The sequence below is a fragment of the Natator depressus genome, chromosome 1, assembly GCF_965152275.1.
Source record: "Natator depressus isolate rNatDep1 chromosome 1, rNatDep2.hap1, whole genome shotgun sequence".
NCBI classification, from domain to species: Eukaryota; Metazoa; Chordata; order Testudines; family Cheloniidae; genus Natator; species Natator depressus.
Window position 1 is genome coordinate 297,862,590 of NC_134234.1, and position 25,043 is coordinate 297,887,632.

The 25,043-nt window shown below is 40.7% G+C and overlaps 1 protein-coding gene across 4 annotated transcripts in view; it reads right to left on the reverse strand.

The window, feature by feature from the left end:
* Positions 1–25,043, reverse strand: part of DOCK4 (dedicator of cytokinesis 4) — a 412,625-nt gene that overhangs the window by 50,309 nt on the left and 337,273 nt on the right. For 2 of the 4 annotated variants that reach the window (XM_074942245.1, XM_074942243.1), the window contains exons 28-35: positions 23,561–23,636; positions 21,637–21,737; positions 19,968–20,026; positions 12,134–12,282; positions 10,448–10,533; positions 3,525–3,551; positions 3,261–3,356; positions 2,144–2,204 (exon numbers count right to left, since the gene is read on the reverse strand). In XM_074942245.1, coding sequence (XP_074798346.1) covers positions 2,144–2,204; positions 3,261–3,356; positions 3,525–3,551; positions 10,448–10,533; positions 12,134–12,282; positions 19,968–20,026; positions 21,637–21,737; positions 23,561–23,636 — 655 coding nt within the window. The remainder of the gene's footprint in view (positions 1–2,143; positions 2,205–3,260; positions 3,357–3,524; positions 3,552–10,447; positions 10,534–12,133; positions 12,283–19,967; positions 20,027–21,636; positions 21,738–23,560; positions 23,637–25,043) is intronic. The other 2 variants (XM_074942246.1, XM_074942244.1) reach the window with 1 other exon arrangement.

The following is a 25,043-nucleotide window of genomic DNA, read 5'->3' on the forward strand; positions in this document are numbered from 1 at the left end:
TTTCACCAGCAACTCCTCTTCCAAGCTGAAGTGGGATGGCTCTCATGCAGCTGAGTGACAATTTGACTTTTCAGATTAAGAGCAGAAGCGCAGGCTTCCCTCAGCAATCTTCAGACATTCATCTTGTGTAGCATGTTAGCCTATTGTGCTGACATCTCAGGGCACTTAAGCAAGCTGAAACCTTCTCTGTGGTAGGAATATAACTATTCTGCACATGAGGGTGGGAATATTCATCAGAAACTTGGAAATTGGCCTTCCTGGGCACAAAAAAGAAACTTGTAGCTGTTTCCTTGTTTCACCATTCACAAATAGAAAGGGGCAGCTGTTCAAGAACCATCAGCATCTTAGAGAACTTCAAATCCAGGTGACCCCTGGGGGGATGGGGAGGGGAAATAAGTGGATTACTAACTCCTTCATCCAAGATACAATTGACATGGCAGCACTGATTGTGCCACTGCAAGGCAAAATGACAGACCTTTCCTGTGACAAGATGCTGCAATGGACTTTCTCTAGGCAGGAACTCAGAAGATTCTGGATGTTTCTTTGGAGGTGTAGGACGTAGGTTCAGTGTAGGACCCTGAAAGCTCAATTTCCATGCCATTTCCACCCTCCTGCTTTTGCAAGTCAGGTTTCTTTTCAACAGTGCCGATAAAAATGAAGTGCGATTGCCTCCTGCTGACTGACAGTGATTAAAGTCAGTGTATTTCCTCAGTTTCACCTTGCGCAGAACATCTTCTGAAAGCACGATAGCCTCAGCCATCATAGTGTTTTAAAATTTGTGTACTTTCTGCATAATGAAGGTTCACCTTTCATACTCTAAAATTAGTTAATTCTTGGGGTATGTTAGAGATACATAGTTTTGCCTACTGATTGTTAGGTTTAAGTTGTCCCGGTGGAGGGAATCACAAAATATTTCTTAGCCTGACAAGAGATCACTACAGTTTGTGAAATCCCATTCAAGGATGCTGTTAGAGTATTCCATGTTTGCTTTGCTCTATTTTTGTGTGTTCTTTTTATACAAATTATGGGTCATTTCTTGCAGTAAAAATTGACTTTAGAACGCAAATAACCAAATGTTTTTACTTCCTTTTAAACCATGCCGGGTAACCTGATAGTAAGCAAGTTGTCCCATAATCAAGTTACGTATACTGTATTTAGAAAGTATTGTGCTCATATAGAAGAAATCCTTTATCCTTCAAAAACTTCTCCAGGAATAACTAATAATTAGATTTGTCTTTATGCCCTATAATTCTCAGTTACCACTTAAAACAGCACAGTTGCATGGTTCCATAACAAAACTTGAAACTTTCTGAAGTTCACAGAAGTTCAAAGCCTGTCAATGAATCTTGGCCTAGGATCAAAACATACTTCACTAATAGGTTATTATAATTAATAAAAATAATATTAATAGGGATTCATAATTTGCACAGTACATTCTTGGGGTATTGGATGGTGGGAGGGTGTATCTCAAATCTAAAATGAGATGAAGGTCCATGAGAAGTGACAACAGCAGGCCCAGAGGAACATTTTCTAGTTCTATTGAGAGGGGAATAGGTATATGAACTCCTCAAAAATATTTTTCATATATAAGAGTAGCTGAGGCCTGTTGCTGGGAAAATGAGAGGACAGAGGTAGGAATACAAGTGAGCTTTGTTGTGTATTTTTAAACAAGCCACAGAAATTAATCAGATTTGCAGGAATGTACAAATCTTTGGTTTGAATTTTCTATGAATGTTACTTTCTAGTAACATTTATTAAACTCCTATGAGCTGATACTAGGGGGATTCTCACGATGAACACTGAAAGAAAAGCACAAGAAAACTGTATCAACTTCATTCTGAAATATCCTGAACTTTATCCTATTCTACCAGGCTCTAACTATTGTATCATATCAGCAACTTGTAGTCAGACCATCAAATGATATTATTCTGAACTATAACAGTATGTATTTAAATACCATCCATATTTGATGGTATAAATGTACTTTGTGAATTCACTGGCATTAATTACACCTGCCGTTTGGAGTGCACTGTGCATCGAGAAGTAGGTTAGTAAAAATATACTTCTCATACAATGGATAGATTTTTACTATGTAAGGTTAATTGCTTGAGTATAAAAGAGAGATAAAGATTATTATACAAACCAACAGGCTAACAGTGCAGCCAATCTTTTTACCATCCACTTCTCCCATTTTCATGCAGTCCCTAAAAATAAAATGTAACAAAAGTCAGAACATCTGCACTATGGGACAATACAGTTTTTCCCCTCTGAACAAGGAACACATTTCATAGAACAGAATTAAGTAGAAGCAAACTAATTAAAACAATACAGCCTCAGGGCATTCTGCACTGCCAGAAAGCAGATCCAGATGCGTTTGACCTCATGTCTCCTTTTTCTTGCTTGCACGGGCTGTATATTCCACCTCTAGATCAAAAGTTAAGATAAAGCTATGTAGGGCCACTAATGACAACACATGAAGGAAAACAGTGTAAGCATGACAGCCTTGCATTAAAATGATGGAAATTACCCCCCCACAGTTACTAAGGAACAATAAAACTGCCAGTGAATGCAGTGCTTTGAAAGGTGCTGGACTGACAATACAGGAGACTGAAGTTCTATTTAGCCACAGAAGAGATGTAGCATTTCTCTAGAAGTTAAGAGTTCAGTCTCCATGACAACTAAATCCTTCAGCTTTTCTCTTAAACTGTAAATAAGGATGACAACCATGATAGATTTTGATGTGTGGACCTTTGCCTTAGGGTCTGGAAACACAATATCAGCCCTGGAGGTTAAGACACTGGCCTGGGACTCAAGAGATCTGGATTCGATGACTGGTTCTGTCACAGACTTCCTGGGTGATCTTGGGCAAGTCATCCTTTGTGCCTCTGTTCCCCATCAATAAAAATGAGGGTAATGATGCTTCCTTTCTCCCTCCTTTGTCTGTGCTGTCTATTTAGATTTGAACTCTTCAGCCAGGAATGGTCTCTTGTTATATGTACCAGTAGTGTCTACCACAGTGGGCCTAATTTTGGATGGTACCTCTAGGCACTACTAAAATAATATTAATAATTTCACTTAGGCTGTGAAACAGCTGTTAGATGATGACTTCTGGCCACTCCCAACCCAGAGGCAGATTTGAACCTGTAACCTAGTGGTGAAAGTCTCCATGTTCCAGTTATCAAAACCCTGCAGGATAATTTTGTTGTCAGAACTTTGAATGCTTCCATATTCTCAATATAAATCATGTGACAATTGCTCACCTGTAGTCCAGTAACCTTTCCATTAGTCGCGTTACAGTGGCGATTAATGAAACACCACTTTCTCTCCACGTTTCCCGCTCAATTTTCTTCAGTAGGCTGGAAAGAAGAAACCCAAAGCAATTTCAACATTTATTTTTATCTGTCACCATGGCAACCACTTTACTTTCAACAGTATCTCAAATGCCTTGGCAATGTCTGCAATATTCACAGATTTAATTTTGGACTCTTCTCACAAGCAGCACCATTTAAAAACAAATATCTTACCTAGGATAGGGACCAAAGAGTGGAATTCTAATCCAGGAAGCATTGACAAAGCAAATGGATTTCTAGGTTAGCCATGTCAAAATCAAAATGCATACAAATATAATCAGATTTATAAAATGTATAAACATTTTAAAACCTTGATACATCCCCAGATTTATAATAGTTTTTGGTTTTCTTACATTTCATTACATGCTAACTGCGTGGGTTACATGCTAACATTTCAGAAAACAGAAAGAAACCGAAGACTAGAGCTGAGTGAATAACTGATTTTCCAGTTTGGTAGCTAAACCAAAATATATGCAAAATAATTGATTTGTTTCCAGTAGAAACTGAAATTTTTTAGGTTTTCTCGATTAAATGAAAAAATGAAAACATTTAGTTCGAGTCCATTCAAAATGACATTTTCTAAATTAAATGTCAATTAGAAATGAACTATTGAAATCGTTCATTTAGAAAATCTCAAAACAAACTTGACTTTTTCCACATTTTTCCTCTTATTTTTTATTCAGCCAAAACTATTCACTGAATTCAACCTGAATTCACAAATAGTTTCAGTCTCTCCAAAACTGCATTTTCTGGCAAATGTACTACTTGACTGAAAAATTTTGTTCCACTCTATTGAAGACTGTCACCTAGAAAAGAACATCCAGCATCTCTAAATTCCCTGTCAATGGGACCTCCAACTTGTTAACATAGATTTTTCCTCACTCACTCTACAATAGTTCTGCACCCACGCAGTTTAACTGTAGCGTAATTGTTACAGGAAAAGCCTTTTACTGAGAGGTGGTTTTTAAAAATATTCTCCTTTAACTTAACATTTGCCCACTCAATACATACCATTTATGCACTGATAGTTTCATTCCTTTAAATATTAAATAACCAAAGGATTTTGTGTGGGAAATGTACTGTATCTAATTCTCCTCTCCCTTATACTAGGGTAAATTAGGATTACACACTGAAGTGAACAGATTTCCTGGGGTAAAAGTAATACTGTATGGGAACTGGCAGTGACACTTATAATGAAGGTGCCCTAATATTTTCCTTTATAAACCCCTGGTTTGGGTTGCTTATAACGCTGCCAAATTTCAACCATTTGGAATCAAATTTTCCACATTTCCTCTCTGCCTGAAGCTAAGATTTTTAAAACTTTCAGCAAAAATTGTTCAGCCATTTCAGAGACCGAAGTTTGGGTAAAATAGGAGGTTTTGTCAATGCGAAAACATTTTCCCAAACCATTTATCTGAAAAGCTCTAGTGTCTCTGTGCTTTGGTACACAGATTTAAAATTTGGCATGATAGTGGATCCTGTCCCCATAAAACTCGATGAATATTTGGTTGAGTTAGGAGCCTCAAAAAACTGCCATTTGCACATGCTCAGTAGGTAAAATCTCAGAACATTTCTACCTGCAGTGGGAAGGCGGCCAGCTCCACTCACCTTCAACTACACTGAGCATACTCAGCCCCACAGAACTCTTATATACCAACTTCACTGATCATGCTCTCAGCGCTCATTGAACTCCTATATACACAGTGCTCCCTATCCTTTGACATAGGGGAAGGTATACAGGGCTGGGAGTTAGGAGGAGACCTACTGCTGTCTGGTGCCAATTCTGTGCACTTAACAGCCCATATCATTGAGCAAGGCCTCACACTTCTATCTTAGGGTATGTGTTCACTACCCACCGGATTTGGTGGGCAGTGATTGATCCAATGGGGATCGATTTATCGTGTCTAGTCTAGACGCGATAAATCAACCCCCGAGCACTGTCCCGTTGACTCCTATACTCCAGCGCCATGAAAGGCGCAGGAAGAGTTGACTGGGGAGCGGCAGCAGTCGACTCACCGTGGCGAAGACACCACGGTAAGTCGATCTAAGTATGTCGACTTCAGCTACGTTATTCACGTAGCTGAAGTTGTGTAACTTAGATCGATTCCCCCCCCCCAGTGTAGACCAGGGCTTAGGAACAGGTATCATTCTCCCAATTTCAACAAGGGAAACCTTAGAATTCTAATTTGGCAAATCCATGTCTTTTTCATTAGCCACACTGCTTTTCAGAATGAATGCACGGGCAAACTTAATTCTGGCATTTCCTAACTTTTGAATACTTACCTTTGCACCATAACATTCTTTTAACACCAGTTTTTGTATGTAAGAAACAAGAGGAGAATCAAGACTATTGTATAGCCAGAAGACAATACTGACTACATTTCTCTCTTCACATTGCTTTTCAACCTTACTTTAAATGAGGGTATTTCAAATTAAATTTAAAAACAAGAATATTTAGTATGCTTCTAAAAACGGCAGAAGTCTAACCTTTCTAAAAAAGGATAAGTCTATTGTATATCTGACTTACGTAAGTTCTATTTATATGTATAAATGTACACTATACAGTTTCTACTTGAGAATGTATGAATATATTAAATATCTTTATTTAAACAACAAATTGCCTTTTCAGTTTGACAGCTTCCTGTCTTCTCCTTTGCATCATTCTACTTTCACAGATAATGCACAGAGAAAACATTCATAACAAAAGAGCCACTCAAACACATCCCCAGGCTTCTCACGGCAAGATCAAGATAAAATTTGAGAGAGATGACTGACATTTCAGTTAAGCTTCTGTTCTCTCCTGCATGTTGTATCAGAAACTCTGAACACACTTTGTTTTAATACCTCTTCTCTGTGATCTCTTTATCACAGCTTTCCAGCCCCTCCCATTTTTGTCTGACCCGGAGAATGCCTGCTTTCATCATTCAGTTCTTGTTAGACACTGGACTTTATGCACAGCACAGGTGAAGAGTGTTGTAATGTACCTGCTCCGATCCACTTCAGCCCCACTTTCCTGCTTGCTCCTGCCTATGGCTCTGACACTTGGCTTGACTCCTGATTCCTGACTCTGTCCCTCGGTTCTGGTTCCTGGCTCCTCACTCCAGCCACTAGGCCTGACCACTCATGCCCTGTTTGTGACAGACGTCAATCCTGCTTCAAGCTTACACTACTCAGGCTTCTTCCTCTAAATTTACTGGTTGAGCATGTGAGGCATTACTATCTGACAAGTCTCTCTGTAACGCAATAACTTTTGAATGATGCAACAACTCAATTCCAGAATTTTAGGGTCTGTTGTAGGCATCAGTAGGCAAACCTATTGATTTTGGTGAGATTCAGAAAACCAGAAGAGGGAAATGGGGACAGATGGAGCGCCTGGTATCTGCTTAGCAAACCCCAGAAACTTCAACCACTCAGTAATGCGTATAGATCAAAGTATTGGTTGATGGTAGGCATTAACCTCTTCCAGTATAGCAACACCCCATCTCAGCTCTACCCATCCTCCTAATATAGTTTAAAATGTTGACATCCTGAATCACCAAGACAGAAAGAAAAAAAATAAGATTGGTGGGGCATGGGGAAATGAGAGGCAGAGGAAATGGGGTGCACACACAGAACTCCTGGCATGGGGAGAAAATAGGGGACTTGGTATGGGAGGGAGAGGGAATGGGGGAACACAGTGAGACAAGGGGGAGAACACAGAGTTCCTGGCATGGGAGGAGTGGAGACATGGAGGCACACAAAGCCTTTGGCACTTGGGGAGGGAAACGGGGAATGAAGGAATGGAGCAGTATACAATGTCACTGGCAGGAGGGAATGGGAGACACACAGAGCCCTGGCATGAAGGAGGGGATGGGGAGCTGCAGGGCGTCCCTGAAATAGAAGGGGGTGGGAAGGTGGCACACAAGGACCTTGTGGGAGAATGGGGAGACATATGGAGTGCCTGACATGTACAATAAGCTGGCCCTCTAGTATGCGTGGCCCTCTAGTTTAACACCACTGGAGCGCATCTGTTGCGGTTTGCAATGCATATCATATAAAAATGAATGGCTTGCCCAGTAAGTTCAGAAGGTGGCAGTAATTTCTACACGTTATTTAGCACGAGAGGCTTTTGGAAAGGAAGGGCCTGTGTAAAAGTCATACATTACTTAAAAACTAAAAGTAAGCTTCTGATCTGAGCAACTGTGCAGCACAACACAAAGATTTTGTTCTAATTGTCAACCTTTTTGTAAAACATAAACATGTATTTTCATGTTATTCAGCTAGAACCCTCAATTGTTTTTAATTTCAGATTAACAATTTAAAGGGAGATCAGGGGTTCTTTTTCTGTCTGGATGATATTAGGGAGCAAATACAGCAACTGGCCCTTAATTACAACATCACATCTACAGCTCCCGCTCTTTAGTACCATTCATTAATGACTAAGCCCTACAATCCGTGACTTCCAGAGACCTCCATGACATTCTCTGACCTGGGGTTGGAGCTATCAGCAGGCAGCCCTCAGACACTGCTGGCAGAGGGTCCCCAGCAGCTCCTATCTGCTGGGCAGCAGGGGAACCCTGGAGCTCCCAGCCCCTGTGGGCATCGGGGGGACTCTCCAGAGCTCCCAGCCCCTGTGGGCGGGGTCCTCTGGAGCTCCCAGAGATGGGGGGGGGTGCTCCCCGCAGCTGCCCAGCCATGGCGGGCAGTGAGGGAACCCCACAGTGGCTCAGCCATGATGGGCAGCAAGGAGACTCTGCAGTGACTCAGCCCCTGGGGCGGGGGACGTGGGGGAGGAGGGCAAGGGGACCCCAGAGTCCCCAGCCACTGAGAGTGCTGGACCCTCCTCCCTCCCCATTTCGTCAGGGATATTTTTAGTTAAAATCATGGACAGGTCACGGGCTTTCATGAATTTTTGTTTATCCCTGACAAAATCTGAGCCTTAGTAATGATATGTTGGTGATTGTGAGACAGCCCTCCGGTCACTTCTAAATCTCCCTGGATGACGCCTGCCAAAAGATAAATAGCAGCAATGCTTCTCCCTTTGCATTTTATAGGATATTTCATTATAAACATCAAAATCCCAAGCATACAACATTTTAAAGATGTCCAATGACATCTATAATTTGGCTATAAAAGCAAGATGTGTCTTCAGTGGAAAAGTGCTTATGGATTGCTCAGAAAAATTAAGTTAACCTGGGAACATGGAGATAGCATGAATCAGAAAACAGTATATCTCCAGAGAGAGAGAGAGAGAGAACAGGACAAATACCCAAATACTGTTTAAATTGATATGCTGTGTCCAGAAAATGCATGAAGATTATCTGTGTCCCCATGACTTCATACATCTACAAATTAGGGGGCAATTTGAAGACTCATATTTGATCATGTAAAATGAATGTACTTCCATTTCCCAAAACAAAGCTATGACTACTTGAAAACTGTGCTAGTGCTTTCCACTTTCTTGAACTAATGTGCCCATCATTTTATTATCACCTCAGTCTAATCATATGCGCACTATTTTTAAATCAAGGAGGCATGTGACAAAATCCTCCAATAATAGCTGCTTAAATTGATGATGGAAGAAAATCTCAGACACCTTGACACTAAGAATCTGATCCTTGAAATAATGACTTCAAAGCTTTTAACATTTTCAGGATAGCTTTTCTTCAAGTCACCTGTTACAGTAGTGTCTTCCATTTTAGATCCATATGCACCTAAGCCCCTCCAGTCAGGAAAAGTAGTATGAGACTTCTTATGAATTAAATTACACATAATCATTCTTAAGTAACTGCGTTTAGAAAATGCTTTACCCATTCTTCCACTACCTTTTAAAATCTATCTCAATTTCAACACTCAGCTTTTTCAAGAATTATATTTCAGATACCAATATATTTTCTGACATCGTTTGAAGTCACTTCAATCAGTGAATGACACGCTTCTGCACTGGAGTAAATGCAGGCTTTATTACTTCATAAAACAACTTCTCCTTTAATGCTGTTGTCTTAAAAATTACACTGTTACTAAAATTTCTGAAAACTTTCTTAGCTTTTATTATTTTTACTTGATTTATCTTAATGTTTAAAGAATGATTACTACACAAATTATCTTTTACTATACTCTTCAGCTGTAATTTCACCTCAAACTTCCCTTTCCTTCTCTCTATGTTATGGGCAGAAGCATTTATTTTGGTATTATGGGTTTTTTCCCCACAATGGAATTATAGGAGTATTATGTGCTTGGCATATGTACCAACAAAAAGACATAAATGCAATTGTTTTTAATTCTAGAGCAATAAAGCTAAAATATCACTTTTCCCTTCCACTTAAAAAGGATGAAACCTAATAAAAAAAACTGTATGTGTAATAGCACTGGGAAATACACATGTAAAATGGAATCCAGTGGAGGAACAATATATCTTGTTCTAAAGTGACTATAAATAGGTCTCCCACATGGTTGAAGTTGAAATGGATGGGGGGCGGGAAACAGTTCATGTTTTTGTGTCTGTGATGGTCACCAATTTCAGTCACCAGGAATAACACATGGGCAGTCCTAGGAGTTCCATTATAAGGGAAGCATTTGTCCTCTTTCACCATTAGATTCTGATGTTACGAACCAATTATTAAAACATATGCAATGTCTAAAAATCATTTGTAAATAGAATTATTATATGAGATTAATCTTATCGCTCATTCTGTAATCCATCAGGAAATCAACAAGTGAAATATTATTTGAACAATAGCTAATTTTGGTTAGTTATGAGAATGATTTAACAAAACAGCTATTTATTAAGCTCATGTTTTACAAATGCAATGTAAAAAATTTATGTTCTAACTGCATCCCAGCAACCTACTAAACATCTTTGGCTTTTCTGGTTTTAAAATTAGTATGAGTGATAATAGAGAACAGTTTATGGTATAACATAGACACAACTAGTCATCAAAGATACAATAAGATACATTACTTTATTTAGGCAACTAGCCTTTATTTCACAGGTTTCAAAAACGACAAAAGCATTCCGAGATCACAGCTCTTTCTGCAGTTTTTGTCCACAATGATATTAGCAGCTAATCCATCAAATGGAACACAATGAATGAATTAAAAGCAAATTTATTACTCACATGCTGTTGAAGAGCTCTCGGTACGTTTCGTCACCTTTGCCTTCTGACATCAAGCTATCCAATTTGTCAATCAGTTTTGCCTCCACCTGGAACATATGCATATAAAAGGCTTTTTTGTACTTAAATTAGGTTTGAGAAAATTGAAAAAAAAATGATTTTTTTCTGCAAGAGATTTTGTTAAATGGATTCCCTAGTATTATCGTTAAGAAATGTAAATTTCAGGATAGGTCACTTCATCTTCTGACATCCCGGAGAATTTTTTGGGACTAATTTAAATGAAGCAATGTGATTCAACCTACAGGCTGAGCAGCATTTGCGGCTGCTAAGGCAGCTATCTATTTATAGAATCAAACAAAAAAGCATGCAGCCCAACGAGACTGCCTGAATTCTTACTGCAGGGCTGCAAGAGCAAGTCATTATTTGGACCTTAATATAAAACCAACTCTCTCCGATTCCCACATCCCATTCTTTAAATCCAGGGATTAACAGTTTGGGGCTCATAGTTACTCCTGCTGATATTGAAAACCTACCCTGACTCCAATGTAATGTATATAGCAGATGCACTGAAATTCTGAGTCATCTGTCAAGAAGAGTTGGCGAATAAAGGTTTTATAGCTGAAAATCATTGCATAAAATATTTGTAACTATATTGATCATTGAGAAAATGTAGACAAGGTTGCTTTGTTTATTAATACATCAAAAGAGAATAACCTCCCCTCCAGCAATAGAGATACTTAGTGACTGAAAAACTAGAGGAGAAACTAGTCTATTATTGAAGTTGCTCTATTAAATCATGAATCATAATTACAGTGTACCTTTAAGCCAATGATCAATACAGAGTGAATCAGAAAGTCAGTGCTTTGCTTATGCAGAATCTGTTTTTCAACTAGTCTTCATCATCATTTTTACAATTATTTTAACAATGTGTTTAAAAAATGTGAGGGGAACAAAACACTTACATCACATGCGTCTCCATTCGCATAGTTTGTTTTGTGTTTCCAAATACTCCAACTGCTCCTACAGCTCCCACTCCAATCCTTATCATTGCCTGAAACTATTTCAAATACTTCTGCTTTGCTTCATTTGAAACAGCACGAAGGAGAACACAGTGAAGTGGTTTGAGGCAGCCGGAAAGAACTGAGTGGGAGCCAAAAGAGCAGATGGCATATTTAGCAGTTCCTTACTTGATGCCTAAGCTAGTACTTGAGGGGCAAGAATAGTTGGATACTTGCAGAACTTGGTTTCTTGAAAAAGTCAGTCTTTTGATGGCTGGGTGAACAGTTATCAGACATTATGTCAGTAAACCATCACGGTATCATTCTTGAGTTTCTTCTTCATTATCTTTTTTTTTCCAATATATACTACTAAATTAGAAAAATAAAACAACCCCATTGAAGTCAACAGGAGTTTTGGCATTGACTTCAATGGGGCTAGAATATCCCATCCCCATCTTAAATTAGCTACATAAAAATATTGAACAGAAAAACCCATGGAGAGCTTAGAGGGCCAAAGGGTCTTCAAGAGCCATTAGCCTATAATTCTACCATCTTCCCTCAAATGAAGGTTGCCATTTCTCCATCCTGCTCCATCACAGATTCTGCTAACAAGTTAATAGTTCAGTGCCAAGGCTGCCTGAGAAAAATTTGAATGTCAATCTTCCCTGCTAAACAGCTTCACACATGGTACCTGTTTGAAGTTGCCACTGCGCCTTTGTTCCCAATCCATCATGTCATGGAAAATGGGAATCATTACATTCCGTAGGTCAGGCTGAGGTATCAGTGTCACTTCTAGGAAGGGGCCAATGAGAGCTGGGATGAAGTGAAGTTTATGTTCCCCTAAAATTAAAAGGAAGCTGAATGTGAATTGGGTTCACTCTTCGGTGAGTTACCAAACGATCCAAATTAAACAATATTGTATGAAGAATTATGAAATGGCATTCTAAATGTTTGCAGTTTGGTTGGCGGATAGCACACCTGGCATGTGCTATTTCTCAAACAAACAGCAGGAAAAGGAAGGGGAAAAGCCACAGAAAAGAGCCGAAGAGAGGATCAGCCTGATGCATCACATTTTACAATGGAGTTCTGAGCTCATGAATGATGTTGGGTTGTTCACTCCCAATGCCATTTTTTTGGAAGGGGAAGAGGAAGAAGTAAAGGGTTCAATGGACATTGCTTTATTTAAGACTACTTTCAGAACATCTTTTGCAAAAAGGTTTTTCCCTTTTGCAGGTACAAATTGCTCCTGCATTTTTGTGCCTCCAAATACGGTTTACTACTTGAGAGCATATTCACATTAGGTGGAGGCACAAGTACTCAGATTTGCAGCCACCCTTCATTTTGTGGCACAGAAATGGGAGTATAAATTTTGCCTGCAAAAAATGGACGGTTGGACTGTTTTTCTCAAAATGTTTCCCTTTAGAAAAAAAGCTGACACCTCTGCCATTAACTTACTATGTTCTACTTGGATGTTGTAGAGGGTCTCCTCTACAACATAGTAGGAGAATTTATATACCCCACGGTATATGTTGCACAAGGAGGGGAGGTTAAATTAGGAGATTTACCTGTAGCTTTGAATTATTTAACTTCTGTCACTTGCAGGATTATTATATTGTCTGTTTTGAGAGTTCTGGTCTATCACAATTGCCAGACATGCAAAGAGGTTGAGAAGGGGGAAAAAGCAACCAACAATCGTAGTGAAAGAAAAGACAACACATTTTGTAGAGGGCAAGGTTTTCAAAAGCACCTGTGTCATTTAGGAGCACAAGTCACAATGTAAATTGAAATTGCTTGTAATATATTTTCATTCATTTCAATGGGACTTGTGCTCCTAGGTCACATCGCTACTTATGAATATCAATTCCATAGTTAACTATCAAACTCAAGAGCAAAACCCCTTTAGAATATGATGCTTTATCAAATGTTGATATACAATTGAAGTAATCACCTTATACACCGCCAGCACCTGGTTCACCATTGTGTTTCTCCAATTTACACCAGCGGAACTCCATTGACTTTAGCTAGAGTTACACAGATGGGAAACCAAGCCTCTAATGTTTAAAATTCTACAATAAACTTGCAGAAATATTTATTAAATCATTCTTTGGCTGCATCAGGTTTGTTAATTAATTGGATTAGGAAATTAACGTGAATTATTGTTGGTTTTATATTAACTGTAAGGTGCATAAATGCCGTGGCTCTAGGAACTTTGTACACTTTTAAAGAACTACATCCATTTCTCCAGGCCTTAGAAAACTCAAGCCCATGCATCCAGAACAAACCCACTTGTACAGGTATAATTAAATCAAATAAGCTTCTACAGCAGGTGTGTCCTTCAGCAGAGCAGTCCTCCAGTCTGAGATACAGCAGGATTCCTTGTACGCTCCTCCTCAATGAATACTGCTTGTGAGTCACCTTGTTGGTGGGCACTAGTTGGACATTTCTTGTTCTCTTGAGACAAAAAGTGATTCCCATAACAAGAAAGATGCTCTTTACACCAAATTGTGTAATTCCCTTGTTGAGAGTGTGATCCTTTGGTGAATGCACCAATTCCAGAGACAGGCAGCTTCTATTCAGAGAAGGAAAGACCTTGCTCTTCCCTGTTAATATAATAAAATATTGTCATGTTGTCTGGCATGATCTGACTATGAAAGTTCTAAATAAACAGCAGGAACTGTTTGCAACTGGATTCTTGGTGGGTCCAGGTATCCTATCTGTCAAGGTGGGCTTCTCAACATAGCAAGGAGATATCTGTAATCAATCTTTTTGTGGGTGGAGTACAGACAAATGGCAGTTCTAAGATGACCTTTTTATTTGGCGGAGCAATCTCTCCATGCTCTGGAGGATATCCAGTAGTTTACGAGGGGTGTCCTGTAATTTCTCCAGGTGGTTCTGGAGTGTGTCTGCAATTCTCCTTAGGAGGTCCCAGCATTGCCTACAGTCATCAGGTGGTGATGGTGAAGCAGGTGTGACCACTTTATCTGGTGAAGACAATGATAAACTTGCAGGGGCTGTGGCTCAGCCTGGTGAGATTCTTCCTCAGAGCATACCTGCATGGGTTGAAGTTCTTTCTCAGGTGGGAATCATAGAATATCAGGGTTGGAAGGAACCTCAGGAGGTCATCTAGTCCAACCACCTGCTCAAAGCAGGGCCAATCCCCAACTAAATCATACCAGCCAGGGCTTTGTCGAGCCTGACCTTAAAAACCTCAAAGGAAGGAGATTCCACCACCTCCCTAGGTAACGCATTCCAGTGTTTCACCACCCTCCTAGTGAAAAAGTTTTTCCGAATATCCAACCTAAACCTCCCCCACTGTAACTTGAGACCATTACTCCTCGTTCTGTCATCTGCTACCACTGAGAACAGTCTAGAGCCATCCTCTTTGGAACCCCCTTTCAGGTAGTTGAAAGCAGCTATCAAATCCCCCCTCATTCTTCTCTTCCGCAGACTAAACAATCCCAGTTCCCTCAGCCTCTACTCATAAGTCATGTGTTCCAGTCCCCTAATCATTTTTGTTGCCCTCCGCTGGACGCTTTCCAATTTTTCCACATCCTTCTTGTAGTGTGGGGCCCAAAACTGGACACAGTACTCCAGATGAGGCCTCACCAATGTCGAATAGAGGAGAACAATCACGTCCCTGAATCTGCTGGCAATGCCCCTACGTATACATCCCAAAATGCCATTGGCCTTCTTGGCAACAAAGGCTCACTGACTCATATCCAGCTTCTCGTCCACTGTAACCCCTATGTCCTTTTCTGCAGAACTGCTGCCGAGCCATTCGGTCCCTAGTCTGTAGCGGTGCATGGGATTCTTCCGTCCTAAGTGCAGGACTCTACACTTGTCCTCGTTGAACCTCATCAGATGTCTTTTGGCCCAATCCTCTAATTTGTCTTGGTCCCTCTGTATCGTATCCCTACTATGCAGCGCATCTATCACTCCTCCCAGTTTAGTGTCATCTGCAAACTTGCTGAGGGTGCAATCCACACCATCCTCCAGATCATTTATGAAGATATTGAACAAAACCGGCCCCAGGACCGACCCTAGGGCACTCCGCTTGATACCGGCTGCCAACTAGACATGGAGCCATTGATCACTACCAGTTGAGCCCGACAATCTAGCCAACTTTCTATCCACCTTATAGTCCATTCATCCAGCCCGTACTTCTTTAACTTGCTGGCAAGAATACTGTGGGAGACAGTGTCAAAAGCTCTGCTAAAGTCAAGGAACAACATGTCCACTGCTTTCCCCTCATCCACAGAGCCAGTTATCTCGTCATAGAAGGCAATTAGATCAGTCAGGCATGACTTGCCCTTGGTGAATCCATGCTGACTGTTCCTGATCACTTTGCTCTCCTCTAAGTGCTTCAGAATTGATTCCTTGAGGATCTGCTCCTTGATTTTTCCAGGGACTGAGGTGAGGCTGACTGGCCTGTAGTTCCCAGGAGCCTCCTTCTTCCCTTTTTTAAAGATGGGAATGGCTATCTTGACTTCATTCTGACCTTCTGTTGTCATAATGTCTTATATATGGATCTCAGGAACCCTAGTGTGAGGCATCACTGGTGTAATGGGGTGATCCTCTTGGATACAGGCACTGACTTCTATTTGTGCTGGTGGGTGCTCCTCTCCACCCCTCCCCCCATACGAGTGGTGGTGGGGCCTCAGGGGGGAACAGGCTGAGTGGGGTCAGGGCCTAATGGTAGAATGGAGGTGGAAGAGTTGGGGGGGACTATGGTCCAGGTGCTGGCGTCCATAAAATATTAATCCAGCCCTGTGGCTGCTGAGCACCCCCTATTTTTTTCAGTGGGTGCTTGAGCCCTGGAGCACCCTATGCTCATGGAGGGGAGTACCATTGGTCCCGGGGTTGGTCAGTCTCTCTTGTAGGAGTGGGAAAGTGCCCATGATTTTTTGAAGCCTCTGTCAGGGATGACTTCCTATCTTGACAAGGGCTGTGAAGTTCTCCAGCTGATCCCACATTCATCAGCAAAGAATGAAGCCTCTATGTCAATGCATGTGGTGCCATCAGTACCGGCGGTCTAACTATGTCCCAGCAAGTCACCGATACTATGAGTGGCAAACTGATAATGGGTTGACCTCTCTGGGTAGGACTGGATGCGACACCACTGGCAATTCTGGGTTTGCAGAGATGGTAAGGTCCTCCAGGATAATGTATCTACCCCCGATGGAGGATAATGGATAGTATTTCTGTCCCTTGGTGGTACCAGATGTGCCTGATTACTTACATCATCTTTCAGTACCAATGACTCCTTTTCTCTGCAAGTTGGTACCACTGGTGTTCTTCTGAGAGAACTGGATTTGAGATAACCCACAGCCATCTTGTGGACTGAGCCACCATAAGCTGGAAGTGAGGACACCACCTAATGAGAAAGAATTTGGCCTTGCTTAGGCGACGAAAACTTCCGCACAGCTGCAGTGTTACTAACAAGGATTGCTGACCTTGGTCTGGGTGCTTGTGTCTAAGTTTCTTGCAAGAGCTGATTTCTTGATAAGTAGAAACTATGAGGTTTTTTTCTGTTGCTAGAGAAACAGCCCGTGAGGGGTTACTTTGAGTTATGCTTTGTTTTGAGTTACCTATAAAAAGATAAGTTAGAGAGTGTACTTTGGATAAGTTTGGATTTTCTATGAGTAAGAAGATACTGCCATTAATCTCTCCAATGGATAGGAGGAAGGCTGGCCACTAGAAATCTGCTGCTGATGCCACTCAATACCATCTCAGACTTTGGGTAACTATGATCTGGGGTGTACTAGATTATTGCTACTTTACATGTGTGCTTTGTACTCAGTAAAGAGAAGGATTTTTGGGTGGAAGCACTCTTGTGTGTACCAATCATTTATCGTCCACTCACTTCTTTCCCTTGCTGGTGCTGTGGATAGCCCTGCCCCTTTGGTAGTTGGCAGTTTCAGGTTTTTGGTATTCTGTAACGAGTATTGTCTGGAATCAGGGACTGCAGCAGTTCCCATCTCTGGGCAACCTAATGAGCACAGATAACCTGTAGCAGGCTTCCTAAATGGCTACACTGCCAGATTGGTTGGAATAGTCAGCAGACCGGCTCTTAAGTCTAGCAGCAGTAGCAGTTCAACAGCTGCTCAAAGTATTCACCCACTTCTGGGGTAGCTCCTGTACCTGGTTATTCTCAGGTTGGTTGCGGCTTTGTTCCAGCTCTGCTCCTGTCTTGCACCCAGCCCTGCCTTTGACTCTGGCTCCAATTCCTGGCTACCGACACCTGTGCTAATCACTAGGCCAGATGCCTGTGCTAATCACTAGGTTCGACCGCCCACAGCCCAGTCACTGACAGGTATGCTTCTTATAAGCGCCTGATGCACCTGTACTGATGCAAGGAATCTCACCCAACTTAAAGGCAGGGTGGGTGCAAGACAGGAGCAGAAAAATAAGTCATCTTCTTGGATGAGGACTTAGAGGGAGACTTCTTACTCTTCACGTGAGAGAATCTGGTCTTACCAGCCTCAGGTCTCCCCTGTTTCTTAGAGTCTTTGAACTGTCTTCAGCAGCCCTGGAGTCAGAAACCATTGTGCTCAAAGGTGCACTTCTCAGTGTCTGTGTCCGGTGTATCTCGGGGGGCGGGGGGGGGGGAGAAGAGGCGGATCTGACAGGCTGGGGTTGGACTAAGGTCTCATTGAACAATCCATGATGAAGCCTGGAATCTTGGAAGTCTGAATTCATGGGATTAATGGGTTTGTTGAGGAAAGGATTGTGATATGTTACACTTTGAGGGGGATATAAGCTTCCCTGAGACAGAGGCCCAGTGGCAGGCCACGCAGATCTTGAATCTGAATTTTTTCAAGTGTTTTTATTTCAATACCTTGATCACCTTGATCAACTGGTCTTTCAGCCCTCGTATAGACTGCACCGATCACAACACGTCTTCCATTCATATTTAGAAACAATAATAGGAAAAATACACTAGAAATGACATACAATAAATACAGGTCACGGTGGCTCAATCCTCAAGCTGAGCTCAGTGCACGTCAGTGGACGGGGTATAGGTTACATAATGCCAACTTTCCAACCTCTGCAATCCAACATACATCCCAGCTAATTTCCCTGTGAGATGTGCCACAGTCTGAGGATCAGTTGGAGTGCTGAGCATACTGGCTTGACCCTTTCCGAGCCCTGCCATGCTCCTTAACCTTACAAGTAGGAGCGGGTGGAATAAAGATGGCCTTCCTGGATGGAGCTGATGCTCCTCTGTTCACTAGTCTGTGATCCTAGCTGCGAGGCCGCTGGCATACAGTTGTACATGGTGGAACAGAAAGAGATGGGTCTCCAGTTGCTGGGGTCATCTCACTCATCTTTCTTGTAGACGAGCACCATCACAGATTTCTTCCAGGAGCTGGGAACATGGTGGAACTGTTTGCATTTGTTGAAAATGGCAGTTAATACCAGGCAACCGGGGTCTCATTTTTTCAGGAAGTTGCAGTGAATGCCATCTTTTCCTGGAGCTGTGTTTTTGGTCTTTGTAAGTCTGGTCATTACTTCCTGTGATGTAAAGTCTTCTTCCTGGCCCCCTGCAGAGTCAATCTGGAGTAGAGGATGAATGTACCCTGGACGCTGTGTGTCGTTCTGAGCTACACAGTCAAACACAGCCTTGAAGTATGAGAACAGTCTCTCAGTTGGGACTGCACAGTAAGATGAGGGCCCGTCGAGGATCTCTCTTAGAGTCTTGGGGCCATTTGACTGGTAGAGCTCCTGGATCCTGCAGCTGGATTGTAGTGGCAACTGATGTTCCTTCTCCTGGCTTCTCTGATGTTGTTGGTATTGCTCCACACAGGAGTTCTGTGAGCAGTCGGTGTGTTCTCCTGAGTTACCTTCCTCCCAGATACTTTACCTGTCAGTGGGTATTTTTGACTCACAAGTCATGGGAAGATGATGGTTTTGAGAAAGTATTAGCTTTAATTAATAAACAAGAGTGCCCAAATTACTGGGATGGACAGATGAGGAATACACACTTACTTACAGGTAAGAATTTTTGTATGTACAAACGTAACCCCCTTGTCAAAAAACAAAATCTATCATTTAGATTTTTCTTATCTTTCAGAATCTTGGAAAACAACAGTTTCCCATAGAGGAAAGAAGGCATCACAATGATGATAATTCTTTGATTTGAGCATTATGTTCATTCTCAGTTTTTTCAAGAAGTAAACAGAATTGGAGCTAGTGGCTAACATTTGTATCCAAAGCATTAGGTGAGTTTCAATCAAGGGGATTGGTGTATGTCAAATAAACTACTTTCATCAAAGGATCTGAAAACACGTTGCAAATCCAAACAATTAATTCAACTTCTTAACATTTCTGAAAAGAATTAGAACGGTTTTCCAGGAGGATAAACCAACAAACAAAGAGGTAGTGGCTTGCCCAGATAAACTGGCAGAACCAGTAATATAATGCAGGAGTCTTAACTAAAATTCATTACAAATTTTGTTCAACTTTTTTGTGCTACTTTGTTTCATTGTTAATCTTTATTGAGGAGATTTTTTTTAATTCCTTACCTAAATTTTGCCACATGCTGAAGATTTCACATCCCATTGTTACCCGCATGTCACCATATCTGTGAAATATTAAAAAAAAACAACTTTTAAGCAGAACATTATTTAGGAAATAATTTTACAAGCTCATACTATAATTTAGGCTCCTGTGTAGCAAGGTGAACTGTGAGATTTCCACACAGTAATGATTTTTCCCAAGTTTAGGATGGATGTAGTACACAGAAAAGGAAAAAGGAAGTTTGCTAATGTCCAATACGTATCTAATCAAATGGCTTGTTTCATAAAGAAACATTAATTTCCACATATTGTTAGTGCAAGCTCCCTAAAGGTACAAACAGGAACAATGATACAACAAAGTAGTGATACCAATCTATGCTCTTAATATGCCTCAGATTTTTTCCTTCCTCTTCCGCCCCAGATAACTAATAATTTTATTTTACCCTGTGATGTTTTTTTCTGGACACCCAGAACTATAAGGCACTCTGTGTCTCAGCAAGCGTGAACTTCACTGGAAATAGACTACGGTGGCTGTCACCCTGTCTAACTCATCAGCAAATTCCTTGAGATTCTGCCAGCCTAAACCTTGATTTACAAGTAACAATCACTCAACCCAGTTCCTGAGAGATGTCTCTCTACAGTGTCCAGTCCCTCTTACTGTGACTCACAGACATGATAAAGTTCACTGCCTCCAAACAGAGCACACACTAGTCTGTCAGTGTTAAAGACTCATACTTTACTTTAATACTCAGTACTGAGCTGGTTTTGTAATAAAACAAGAATAAGTTTTTAAATAAAGAACAGAGAAATAGGTGATGCTAAGCAAAAGTAAAAGTGACAGATATGGTTACAAACAAAACAAAACCCACTTTCTAGTGTCTAAAGCTTAAAGTACAATCCTGGTCTCAGGCAAATCTTTCATATATAGTCAGCTGCCATAAACTTGAACCCACATGGCTGAAGGAACCACCTTCCACGGTTTCCAGGAGCTCTGACTCTTTTGTCCCTTAAGTGATGGATAACTAAAATGTCTTCTAGCTCCCTTTATATTACCCTAAAACCACTGTCTATTCTTCTAGAGCCAGGAAGGCCTCCTGGGGTGCAGACTCTCTGCGCCGCTCATTAGCTTGATGGCTTTGTTTAACTTATATGTAAATGTACTTTCATTGTCCCCGGCCTGTAATAGAGCCAGTCAGTCAGGAGAATCCACATTCCTTTGTCTAGGGCAAGCTCGATTTATGCACTGCCTCCCAAACACATTTTAAGAACATATTTGCAGCACACACGTAATTCTTTATACACAACCCATAAATACATCACACAAATGATTTTCGAATCCAGCCTTCTGCCAGTTTGATATGATACCTAACAAAACATCTTTTAAATATGTTATCACAACAGTGTGTTCGGGGTAGTGAGTGCGTCAGGCCTGATGTGAGCTACACTATAGTGGGCCCTCAGCCAGTGGGCATTGAGGGGCTCTTAGGGTCAACAATTTTATTCTTGGGGCATTGTGAATTCACACAGGACTTGATCCAAAGCCCATTAAAGTGAGCAAAAAGACTCATCTACTTCATCGGGTTTTGGATCAGGTCCATATGCTGCATAAAGCCTGTTTTTAAACAACATAATTGTTTGATCTGCGGTAATTTTATGGAACCTGACTGGTACTTACTTTTCCAACACTTTTTTCTTCTTGGAAGGTGTGAACATCTCCAGTTGCAGACATAATTGGTTTATAAAAATGACAGCAAGGTAAAAGTAGGAATCCCAGATCTACAATAAACACAAGGTATTTGGTTATTTTCCATTTCTCAGCACTAACATTTTATGTCCACTCTAGATGCAATTTTTCAGTTGTACCTCTTGTCTTACTCTTCATTAGTAGAGCTGGTTACAATATTTTTGATTAAATGTTTTTTCAGCCAAATATTCTGTTTTGTTGATGCTGAAATGTTTTGCAGAGACATCCTAATTTTGACAATATTTTTGGCGGGAAGGTTTCTGGGGTCCATGGTGGACTCTCCAGTCACAGAGACAAAGAGAACTGAATTTAAAACCTGATGATTTTGATCTGAAAACAGAAATTTTGACACAATTCTGTTTTGCAAAAACTTTCAAAAGAATTTGGTTTTCTCTAAGTGGAATGGACAGCTCTACTCATTACTGATACAACTTGCAAGCACGAATAGCTACAGTGTCTCAGCAAGGCAAAGATGAAGTAAAGCAAGGTAATATAGTTTGTTAGCATACTGCCCCATAACTGACTTCCATGCACATGGCTCTGGGAGGATCAGCTGTTGAAACTTCTGTGAAGTAAAGATTTCTCAATGAAATGACATTTTTAAATATTAGCTACTCTAGGCCAGTGATTTTCAAACTTTTGTACTGGTGATCCCTTTCATATAGCAAACCTCTGAGTGCAACCCCCCATCAATTAAAACACTTTTAAATATATTTAACACCACTATAAATGCTGGAGGCAAAGCAGGGCTTGGGAGTGGAGGCTGACAGCTCGCCGCGCCCCACATAATAACCCTCGTGACCCCCTGAGGCGTCCCGACCCTCAGTTTGAGAACCCCTGCTCTAGACCAAATTATAGCTGCTCCAATGTAGGTATGCAGGAGAGGAAAATAGGTGCAGGAGACAGTAATAACTGCTAAATAAGGAATAGTCAGTTAGCAGTTAATGATGTGGGCTTTAGCTCCTGCACATTGGCAGAGCTACACAAGGGAGCACTGGCTACATAGTTCCATAGTATCTAGTACTTCAGGCCAACACTCTCTCCAGTGACTCCAGAGGCATAGCATGGACCTAGATTTTCAGAGATGCTGAGCCTCCACCACTGTACTTGAAATCACTTGCAGCACTGGGTCTTCAGCACCCCTGAAAATCAGACCCTCTGCCTTATAACATGGTACAGCTAGAATAATACCTCCAACCACCACTGATTGGACTGTATGGTCACTTTCCCTCTCCCCTATGAGTAAACCTCTTAGGAGCCATCACTGAGCCTTTTGTTTTTAATCCCCTGAATATCATTCTGTAACTGAGATTTAACACTCTGGCTATGGGTTATTACAGATACCACAGCTACTGAACACAGGCTAATATCTTTAACAATATCCAGCATGACATGTCATAGCATTATAATTTTAACAGTACATGCCATATTAATTGTTCTTGAGAGAATTTAAAAAAAATAATCTAAAGCCATATTTTTGGTAAATATGCCAAGGAATAAGTAATAAAGTTCATTTTATTTTCTGAGAATCTTAAAATACGAGCAGAACAGAAAATATTTTCTGTAATCAAGAAACCTTGATCCAAAAAATATGACAGAAGTGCACTCTAGAGACTTAAAACCAGAAGTCAAACAAAAAGAATCCCAAGTACAAAACACATAACTATATAATTTTTAAACCAATCTCATGAGTTTTGAACAGCTGAGATTGGTAACACCGCAGGCATTCTAACAGCTCAGAAATTAGAGATAAATTTAATCCAAAGAGTAACAACGCAAAATCAAAAGAGCCACAGATTGACAAATTTTTGCACTACTTATGTCAACAAAGATAAAATTTGGGGGAGCGCATTACCTTATAATCAAAGTTTTCATTTAGGAAGTTCTTACGAAGGGCATCCGAAAGATATAGGACTGTTGTAATAATAACACTGGTAACAGAAAAAGAAGTGTTACCTTTCATTAATTGGAAAAACGTGACTTCAATTCTTTAAGTACTAGGTCATTTTTCAATAAACTAAAGCAAGGTACCATGTGTAAACTAGAGTAAATACTATATTCTAAGCATATATGAATAATTGGATACCAATACAATCTGTCTCCAGAAAATACATATGGCAAGAAACAAACTGATGACAATATGTGTGGTGCAGCTGTATGGACTGTGCTTGTGAAAACAGCTGTGGCAAGATAAAATTAACAGGAAAAATACATACCACATTATTGTGCAACCCAAACCACATAGATATATTATAATCTACATTTGGTCCTATCAATGATTATGTATGCAATGAGAACAACTTGTTCTAAACATTCTTTTCAGTGTGTGCATGAAAGAATATTTAATATTGCACCAATTGCAAACATTATTTGCTGACAGAACAGACACAACACGGGCAGTAGTAGTGTAAACCACTGCAATGCAAATCTGCATCAACAATACCTGAAGGAACTACATCTATGGCTCTCTGTCTGGATCGCCAACAAGAGTGCAGTGATACTGTGATAATGATATTTTACCATATTGATACTTACCTTGAGGATATTAATCTATCCTATCTGGATTGAGCCAGCCAAACTCCTTTCACATTATTTATCATTAGTACTCAGATGTTAGAAACTTTTGGCCACTCCAGTGCTAACCTGGCTTGAATGAAGAGGCGACAGAGACAAAAGTGCAGGTTTTGAACTCTATGAAGATGGAACATATTCCGGGACCATCTGAATACATACTGTTTGAATGAATCAAGATTTAGCTGACACCTGCTGTGCCTCTGTCACAATGCATCTCACTACACTGGGCTGCAGTGCTTTGTTCTGATTTGTAATCACACACAGTTTGTGAACTAACTGCAAAAGACATGAAAAATTGAAACGGAAGTAGTGCAAATACATAGCATATGTAAAAGGCCCTTAAATGGGGTATCTGATTATACAGTGATACAGTTCTAAAAAAAATAATACTTAGTATTTGGGATAGAGCATTTTTCATCTTCAGAGAACTTAAAAATATATTGGATCATTAATCCACCATCGCCTATTAAAGATAGATAAATATTAGTGTCCATTTTTTAGAGATGGGGAACCTGAAGCACAGAACTTCAGTGACTTGCCCAAGATCACAGAAGGAGTCAGTGTAAAAGCTGGGACTCCTGAATTCCTCGGTACCAATCCTGTGCTCTGACCATTAGACTATCCTTTATAGGAACCTAGAGGGCAAAGAGACTCAGCAGGCCCTTTCCTGCACTCTCCATATGGGCTATTGGCATTCATGGCTCTTCTTGGCTGGCGGCCTCATACGCAGTGCAATGTGGTAATGCATTGGGTTGTTTTGCAAT